Raw genomic sequence first — 10,000 nt, forward strand, 5'->3', positions numbered from 1 at the left:
GTGGAAGTGGTGATTGTGAGCGTTGTTGTGATTGTGATTGTGGTTGTTGATATGATTGTGATTTTACAATTGGACTTGATAAAGGTGTATTTAAAGATGAAGATGATACTGATTGATCAGCAGAATATTTTGCAAATTTGCTGCTACCAGGATTTGGTAACAAATCCTCATTATTATTAATATTATTATTATTATTGTTGTTATTATTATTATTATTATTATTATTATTATTATTATTATTATTATTATTATTATTATTATTATTATTATTATTATTATTATTATTATTATTATTATTATTATTATTATTATTATTATTATTGCTACTATCTTTATTACTATTACTATTATTATTATCTTTGTCTTTATTAGTATTAGTTTTACTATCATCTTTACATAAAATTGAAGATAATGAATTTGAACCCATTGTAGCAATAGCTGATAAAAAATCTAATGGATTTAAATCATCTGATTGTTTATGGTAATTTGATGATGGTACTTGGAGTTCTGATGATGATTTCGACATACCAATCTTTTGATGTTGTTGTTGATGTTGTTGTTGTTGTTGTTGTTGTTGTTGTTGTTGTTGTTGTTGTTGTTGATGAGTTAACTGTACATGTGGTGAATTTAATAATGGTCTTTCTTGACTTGAAATATTATTATTATTATTGCTATTATTATTATTATTATTATTGTTACTGTTTATCTTTTTATTAAATAAATCAAGTGTATTATTAATAGAATCATTTAAGTTTGGAGATGTGGTACAAATATCTTTATCCCTATTGTCTCTGTTATTATTATTGTTATTGTTTTCTTTATTATTTATTGGAATTGAGGATAATGAAGAGTGTAATGATTTTGGAATATATTTTGAATGTTGATTTAATGTTGGTTGGGATGATGATGAAGATGATGATGATGATGATGATGATGATGATGATGATGATGATGATGATGATGATGATGATGATGATGATGATGATGATGATGATGATGATGATGATGATGATGATGATGATGATGATGATGATGATGATGATGATGATGATGATGATGATGATGATGATGATGATGATGTTGATGTTGATGTTGATGTTGATGGCTGAGAGCTATCCTTTATGAGATCATTTAAGTTTGAGGTTGAATTTGAATTTGAATTTATAATATTTGATAAAGTTGGTGAAGATATAGCTGATTGTGCTGGTGATAAGGTTGGTGTGGAAGATGAGGAATTTGATAATGGTGTATCACTATTTTGTTGATTTGTCAAAAAGTGTATATTACTATTACTATTATTTAATGGTTTCTTACTACCACCCATATTACTATTATTGCTATGAGTAGTAGTGGTGGTTGTTGTTGTTGTTGTAGTTGTTGAATTGTTATTATTATTATTATTACCACTAACATTAGTATCCCTGTTATTATTTATATTATTACCACTCACATTTAGATTTCCATGTTGTTGCTGTTGCTGTTGCTGTTGCTGTTGGTATTGTAACATTTGAGAATTGGTACCATTTAAACTGTTATTTAAACTATTACCTAGACTACTTAAACTTGTGTTACTGATTGATGATTTTAAGTTATTTAGTGAGGATGTTAGTTTTGGAGATATGTCACCACCACCTCCGCCACCGCCACCACCATCACCACTACCACTACTACAAACGTTACCATTCTCATCGATTACCATTCCATCTTCGTAATCGTTTTCGTCAGCCAATCCACCTAAACTGCAACCACCATCATCACCATCACCATTAGTTCCACTATTACCACCATTACCACCGTCAAACTCATCATCATATTCTTTACTTGATATAAGATCAGATGGTGATGCTGGGAATGCTTGCGGTGGTTTAGTTGGTGATTCTCCCAACGGTACCAATTCAGCCCTTAATGATTTCTTTGGGATCTTTGTAATTGCTTTAACAGGAATAACAGATTTTGAAATTAATGTAACTTGATCATAATTCTTTTCACATAATTGAAATATTAATGGGAATAATGGCGCTCTTTGTGATTTTCCAGTTACCTAATTAAAGAAAAAAAAAAAAAAAAAAAAAAAAAAATGGAAAATTTTGGAAAAAAAAAAATTTTTGGAAATAATAAATAAATAAATAAAAATAAATAAAAAAAATAAATAAATAAAAAGTGAATAAAAATAATAATAAAATTAATATTGATATTGATATTTTTTATTAAACTTTTCTTTTTTTTTTTTTTTACATACTTCAACTTTTAAATCAAAAGTTAGTTCACCACTATCATTTTGATCCAATTCTTTCCAACCACATTGAGATCTAATACTAAGACAAACAGAAAATTTAACACATTTAGCAGTAGTCTTTAAGATTAAGGCGTGGTCAGGTATACCATTACCATGTTCAACAATTGATAGATAAACCTTTCTACCATTATGTTTCACTATTCTATTTTCAAGTGTTACTTTTAAATAGTAGCCTTTTAATATTGTTGTCATGTTTTTTTTATATTTATTTAATTTTTTATTTAAAAAAGAGTTTAATCTTTATTTTTTATTTTTTTATTTTTTTATTTTTTTATTTATATAAAAAAAGAAAAAAAAAAATTAAAAAATTAAAAACCAAAGGTTTTATAAAATTACTTTTTTTTTTTTTTTTTTCTAATTGTTTAATTATTATTTTTATTATTATTAATTGTTATTTATTATTTTTTATTTTTTATTATTATAAAATTATTATTGATTATGGTTTTTGGTTATTTATTTTTTTTTATTTTTTTTTTTCAAACAAAAATATTTTTTTTTATGTATAAATATTTATTTGTGATGGTTGTATTACACCTTATATATTTGTTGAATGATAAAAAAAACAAACAAAGAAAAGTCACTTTTAATTCAAATATTTTTGAAAAAAAAAGAGAAAAAAAAAACAAAAACCTTTTTGTGAGGTAAAATTTATTAAAATTAAAAAATATTGGTGAAAAAAAAAAAAAATAATAAAATTTTGAGAGGTGTAATTGTTATTATTATTATTATTATTATTATATTAAAATATGAGTATTTGGGTGTGAAAGTGTGGTTATTTTTATTTTGGGGTGGGAAATAGGCCTATTTGAGATCAAAAAAAAAAAAATTTTGGTTTTTTTTTTGATTTTTTTTTTTTTTTTTTTTTTTTTTTTTTGGAATAAAAAAATTAATAATTTAAATGTGAAATTTAATAACTAAAAATTTAACTAAACCGAATAAATTATAAATAGATAATAAATAAATAAATGGGTAAATAAATAAATATGGCTTTTAGTCTAAAAGAAGAAAAAAAAAATAAAAATAAATTGAAATTAAAAATAGAATAAAATAAAATATAAAATAAAAATTAGTTTTGGAAATTAATAATAAAAATAATAATAATAATAATAATAGAAAAAAAAAAAAAAAAAAAAAAAAATAAAAAAAAAAAAAAAATAAAAAAAAAAATTTTCTTTGAACATACCTGGTTGGTTTATTGATAATTTTTTTATTTTTATTTTATTATTATTTTTTTTTTTTTTTTTTATATATGGTGCTTAAATGCAAATTTTTTTTATGATTTAATGAATTTTAATATTTTTAAAAGTTTATTATTATTATTATTATTATTATTATTATATAACAAATTTAAAACAACAGTATTTTTTTTATTGATGTGCCTGTGTGAAATTGATTAGAGTTTTTTTTGATGTTTTTTTATGTTCTCAAAAAAAAAAAAAAAAAAAAAAAAAAAAAAAAAAAAAAAAAAAATCAAAAAAAAAAGAAAAAAAAAAAAAAAAAAGAAAAAAATTCACTTGATATCAGGAAAATTACCTACGAACTTTTTTTTTTTTCATTTTTTTAATTTAATTTTTTTTTTTTTTTTTTTTTTTTTTTTGTAAAAAGTAAAAAATATCTTTTTTTTTTTTTTTATTTTATTTTATTTTTATTTTAATCATTTTTAATCATTTTTTAATCATTTTTTTTTTTTTTGAAAAAAAAGGAAATTTTTTATTTTTTATTTTTTTTATTTTATTTTAATTTTTTTTTTTCCCACAGATTTTCCAATCGTTTTGTGTGGAAAAAAAAATCAAAAAATTTTTTTTTTTTTTCCTATCCATTTTTATTAACTATTCAATTAAAAAACAGGATAACCTACAAAATTAATTCGTCAACCCAACCCAAAGCCAAACACTCCCACATTACAAGATGAACTTCATTTTTATCATTTGTTTGGTATGACTAAAAAAAAAAAAATAAAAAAATAAAAAAATAAAAAATAAAAAAATAAAAAAAAAAAATAAAAAAAAAAATGAAAAACCCAAACCTTTCCGTGTTTGGGCCAACAAAAAAAAAAAAAAAAAAAAAAAAAAAAAAAAAAAAAAAAAAAAAAAAAAAAATCCAAACTAAGGATAACCTAAGAAACATTTTTTTTTATTTTAAATTTTTTTTTATTTTTATTTTTATTTTTGTGTTATTATTTTCTGACACATTTGATCTTTTCTTTTTCTTTTTTTTTTTTTTCTTTTTTTTTTTTATTTTTTATTTATTTTTTATCTGTCATATTTATCTTCTGTGCTTTCTTCACCACTAATTAATGAGAATAATTTCCATTCACCATTCATATTACATTTCCAAAGACAAACATTACCATCATCACCGGATGAAGCCAAGATTGTACCAGTGATATTCCATTCAACACGCCAGACTTCGGATTTATGATCATCCTTACGCATTACCTCTTTTAATTCCATCTTTGATTTATCACTACTGAGTTTCCATATTCTAACTTTATGATCTTTTGATGCTGTTGCAATTAAATGATAAGATCTAATTTAAAAACAAAAAAAAAAAATAATAAAAAAGAAATAAAGTTAGAATGAATAGATGATTTTTTTTTTTTTTTTTTTTTTTTTTTATTATGTGTGTACAAACCTTCCCATATTTGGGGCCCAACAAACATCATGTATAGCTCTACTACCACCATCAGAAGAAGAATCGAAATTATTATTAGAGTAGATACTATTATTACCACTTGAAACATTGATGCTACTATTAGCACCACTCATTAAACTGTTGCTATTGAGACCACCACTATTGCCACTGATATTATTTAAACTACCAATGTTACCATTACCTATACTATTACCTTGAGCACTATTTAAACCATTATTTAATGAACCACCAACACCACTACCAACACCACCACCAACACCACTACCAACACCAACAGAGATATTATTGATATTGCTATTGTTAATATTATTTCCAATACCACTACCTAAATTACCCATACTACTATTATTTACACCACTGACACCACCAATACTACCGCCAGCACCACCGATACCACCACCAATACCACCACCGATACCACTACCAATACCACCACCAATACCACCACCACTATTTAAATTACTACTTGAAATGGTTGAACCAATTGGATATGCAGTTAATGTATCTATTTGAAGCCATTTTCTAGCAGTTTCACTATACTCCCAAATCTTTATATATGGTTCATTTGAACCAACTGCAATCATTGGTTTATCATATGAACTTGGATTCCAAGAGATACAATTGCTAGTACCTTTTTGTGATTCAAATTCTTCAACGATTGTCCATTGTGATAAATTCATTATATCCATAGCTTCATAGATTCTAATATATCCATCTGATGAACATGTTGCTAATCTTAATCCAAATGATTTTGGTGCAAATTTAATATCTGTAACTGAATCTCTACTATCAACAAGATGGGCTTTCAATTGCCATTTTTTTTGACCTTTTTCATCTATAAATAAAATATTTACAAAATTAAAAAATAATTAAAAAATAAAAAATAAAAAAAAAAATGTTAGTTTTGTGTGTGTGTGGGTGGGTTTATTTATTTATTTATTTATTTACCTTCACTTTCTTCCCAAATACAAACTGTTCTATCAAATGAACATGATGCAATTACTTGACCATATTCAGGATGTGCCCATGCTAATTTCCAAACGGAACCTGAATGTGCTTTCCATTCTGCTGATAATTCCCATTTTTGATTGTCATTTTGATCCCAAACTTTAATCTTTTGATCTGATGAGCATGTTGCTAATCTTTTACCATAAAAATCATAACTAACATCATGTATTAAATCATCATGTGCTGTTGAAAGTCTATGAAATACTCTCATTTATCTATATATGGTTTTTTTTTTTTTTTTTGACTTTTTTTTGATTACTTTTACAAAAAAATAAAAAAAAAAATATTGTTTTTTTTTTTTTTTTTTTTTTTTTTTTTTTTTTTTTTCTTGATATATATTTATATTATATATATATGTCTATAAATATATAATAGTAAATATTAAATATCTATGGTAATTAATTGGTAATAAAAATTTCCTTTTTTTTTTTTTTTTTATTTTTTTAATTTTATTTTTATTTTTTAATTTTTTTTTTTTTTTTTTTTTAAAAAAATTGAAAAAAAATAAAAAAAAAATAAAAAAAAAAAAACTTTTAGTGGAGTCGACTTTTTTTTTTTTTTTATTTTTTTTTTGTTTTTCAATGTTTTTTTTTTTTTTTTTTTTAATTTTTGTTTTAATACCTTCATTTTACCATTTCCAACATAAATTTTTTAAAAAATGTTTAAAAACATTTTAAAATCAAATTCATTATTAAGACAATATTCAATTGTTAAAAACAATAGATCATTTTCAAATTTATCAAATGGTTCATCATCAAATAGTTTTTCAAATTTAATTAATAAACAATATAGATTCAATTTAGATGGTTCACTAAAATCAATCAATACATTAAACATTAAAAACATTTTATCAAATGAAACTGAAATTAAACCAATACTTTTAATTAAAGATTTAAACTTAAATGAAATCAATAATAATAATAATAATAATATTAATAAAAAACAAGAACAAGAAGCATTAGAAGTATCATCAGTTGTCATCAAAAGAAGAAAAATGATGAGTAAACATAAACAAAGAAAATTAAGAAAGAGAACTAGAGCTTTAAAGAAGAGACTTGGAAAGATTTAAATTCTTTAAAAAATATATATTAAATAAATTAACAAAAAAAAAAAAATAAAAAATAAAAAATTAAAAATAAAAAAAATAAAAAAAAAAAAACTACAATTAAACTATATGTAGAGATACCTATATTGTAAAAAAAATTTTTTTTTTAAAATAAAATAATAAATTATAGCCATAATTTTGTACTTTTTTTTTTTTTATTTAAATTTAAATTTAAAATAAAGATTAAATTATTACTTTATTTTTATTTTTTTTTTTATTTTTTTATTTTTTTATTTTTTTTTAAAAAAAAACAAAAAAAGTAATAAATAATAATTATTTATTTAATTATTTATTTTTATTGATAATGCAGGTTGATATTTAATATATACATTAAAATCTGTACATCCTTTTGGACAAGAAGCGAAACATGTATTTATTTTAACATGTTGTCTTTCAATGTGACCATTAGAACAAAGGTAATCATCTGAATTGAAAACTGAAAAATAGAAACTTTCACCATTTGCAGTTGTATTTATTATTGTTGGGTAATCATTTATAAATGCACAATAATTATCATCGACTACAGTTTCACCAGTTTTTGAATTACAACCTTTTCCACCATATTGTTCAACATAAATGAAATCTAGGATATATTCTGAACTTGAACTTTCTTCTGTTTTTGAAATATTTATAAGAAAAATAATTGATAGTAAAATTATTGATAATAATTTCTTAAAGATATAAAGTTTCATTTTATTTTTTGATTTTTTGTTTGATGTTTTTTTTGGAATGATTTTTTTTTTTTTTTGTAAAAAAAAAAAAAAAGTTTGATTACGTAATCAAAAATAAAATAGTTAAAAAAAAATCTTTTTTTTTTAAAAATATCCAGATTTAATCAATTTCAAAAATTCAAGTTTTTAGAAGTTTAGATATTTTTTTAAAAAAAAAAATTGTTTGAATTTTGAAATTACTTTAGCCATAGTTTTAAATTATTTATTAAAATAAAAAAAAAAATAAATGAAAAAAATGATTATTTTTAATAATAACTAACTTATTGTTAAAAACTAAAATAATGATATATTTCAACAGAAATATTATAATTATTATTTAAAATAATTTTTTTGGAATTTAATCTATTAACCTCTTTTGTCTCACAATAAATTTTAAATAGTTAAATTCTAAAAATAAAATTTTTGACTAAAAAAAAAAAAAAAAAAACAGAACTATTGAATTCTTTTTTTTAATTAATTGTTCAAAGAAATTAATATAGAAAGAATTAGAATTATTCTGAGAAATAATTAAAATTAATATTAGAAAACAAGAATTAAAGAAGCAACACACATAAAACTATCTTATCCATTTAAATAATAAACTTATTGTATTATTTTACCCATTGATAAATTTTCTACATTTATTTAAGAATAATAATATAACATAATTAAATTATAAATAATATTATACAGCTAACAACAATACTTTCTTTATTATAATTAATATCAACAATAATGCCCACTCCTAAATGATTCCTAGAAATGTTTTTTGGTTCATTAGGGTTTAAGAAGTTTAAAAGGTATATATTGAATAATTTCACCAGGTTTATCAGTTCATCAGGTTTGACAGGTTTATCTGGTTTACCCAAGTTCATTTGATTCAAATTAAATGATAGAGAAAGTAAGGATTTTTCAATATAATAATGGTCAATTGTTTGTTAAATTGTCAGTGGTTTTGGAGATTATTTATGTCATGGTGCATATATAGATATTTAATGTTTTAATATTTAATTAAAAACTACTTTTATAACTGTTCATATGCTCGTGTATTTTCGGGAATCGAACCCCTGGTTTTTATATCGAGGGCATGAAAATTATACGAGACCATCAGGGGTCGAACCTGAGACCTACCGGTTCGTAGCCGGTCGTTATATCCAACTAAACTATAGTCCCTTTGATGAAAACTAAAGATATATAATAAAAAATATACAAGATTATTGATAAGAAATACAAAAATATATATTAAATCATTAACCCCCCTCTTTCAGAGTCCCTGTAATTATATAAAAAATAAATTGAGATCTTTTATCTCAAAAAGAAGTAACACACAACCGTGCTGTCCAATTCAACAAAAAAGTATGCAATTATAATCAATGATATCGAAGTAATAAGCTATATATTTAAACATATAAAATTTTCATCCTTGGTAAATACAAATATTGAAATGGTTATACTACTGAAAAGAGGTTATCAATAAATGCACTTTCAGTTAAGGCAACAAATAAAATCTATAAAATTGACATTTAAATAGTATTATTATTAATAATTTAATTGAAAATATAATTAGTAATATAATTATATTATAATTTAAATTACATTTAACATTAAATGATTATATAATTAATAATTAAATTATTTTTAAAATATAATTTAAAACATTAAAATTACAATTAAAATGAATTTCATTTTTAAGAAAATTTAAATCATTTTTAAAGATCATTTATATGTAATTTAATTATAATGGTAATGGACATTTTCTTTGTAATGAATGACCAGGATATTACCAAAGGTTTAAATTAGGTAATTAATTTTAGTATAAATTACAAGATAAATATATTTTGTAATTTATACTAAAATGTACACTATTTTTTAATTTAACAACAAAGATATTATAAATAAATTTCAGAAGGGTCAATAATCGTATAAAAAGTATTTACAAAATTTTAGAGTACCCATGGGATTGGATATACGTGGTTTATTACATCGAGAAATTTTTTCACACTATTAAAATTATAAAAATCATACCTAAATTTCTTTATATATTTTTAATTTTGAATTCTTTTCATAATAATTTTTTTTTTTTTTGTTAACACTAACCAATAATTATTGTTTATTAATAAATTGTAAACAATAATATTTAATAAAAGGAAAAAAAAAAAAAAAAAATTGTTGTTATTTAAATATTAAAAAAGAATAAGAAAAGGAATAATAGTATTATAATATTTT

General features: G+C 21.3%; 4 protein-coding genes and 1 non-coding gene across 5 annotated transcripts in view; 1 reads left to right on the forward strand and 4 right to left on the reverse strand.

The window, feature by feature from the left end:
* The window catches only part of DDB_G0277255 (hypothetical protein), a gene marked incomplete at both ends in the record, with an annotated part of 3,570 nt that extends 1,082 nt beyond the window's left edge, over positions 1-2,488 (reverse strand). Inside the window, 2 exons of the mRNA XM_637672.1 lie at positions 1-2,041; positions 2,240-2,488. The exon at positions 1-2,041 is cut by the window's left edge and continues 1,082 nt beyond it. Of these exons, the coding sequence (XP_642764.1) occupies positions 1-2,041; positions 2,240-2,488 (2,290 nt within the window). The remainder of the gene's footprint in view (positions 2,042-2,239) is intronic.
* A 2,060-nt stretch (positions 2,489-4,548) lies between these two features.
* Positions 4,549-6,170, reverse strand: DDB_G0277257 (hypothetical protein; the record flags this gene model as incomplete). The annotated part of the gene is made up of 3 exons (XM_637673.1): positions 4,549-4,825; positions 4,931-5,786; positions 5,900-6,170. The coding sequence occupies 3 exons, from the start codon at positions 6,168-6,170 to the stop codon at positions 4,549-4,551; spliced, it is 1,404 nt and encodes a 467-aa protein (XP_642765.1).
* Positions 6,171-6,617: 447 nt separating this feature from the next.
* DDB_G0277259 (hypothetical protein) lies at positions 6,618-7,028 on the forward strand (the record flags this gene model as incomplete). Its single annotated transcript, XM_637674.1, has 1 exon — positions 6,618-7,028. One exon carries the CDS (start codon positions 6,618-6,620, stop codon positions 7,026-7,028), a length of 411 nt encoding a protein of 136 aa, XP_642766.1.
* A 317-nt stretch (positions 7,029-7,345) lies between these two features.
* Positions 7,346-7,756, reverse strand: DDB_G0277261 (hypothetical protein; the record flags this gene model as incomplete). The annotated part of the gene is made up of 1 exon (XM_637675.1): positions 7,346-7,756. One exon carries the CDS (start codon positions 7,754-7,756, stop codon positions 7,346-7,348), a length of 411 nt encoding a protein of 136 aa, XP_642767.1.
* Positions 7,757-8,873: 1,117 nt separating this feature from the next.
* On the reverse strand, positions 8,874-8,947 carry tRNA-Arg-ACG-5. The gene has a single exon. It is a non-coding gene; the product is annotated as a tRNA-Arg (tRNA).
* Between the last annotated feature and the right edge of the window lie 1,053 nt (positions 8,948-10,000).

The sequence above is a fragment of the Dictyostelium discoideum genome, assembly GCF_000004695.1.
Source record: "Dictyostelium discoideum AX4 chromosome 2 chromosome, whole genome shotgun sequence".
Taxonomy (NCBI): Eukaryota; Evosea; class Eumycetozoa; order Dictyosteliales; family Dictyosteliaceae; genus Dictyostelium; species Dictyostelium discoideum.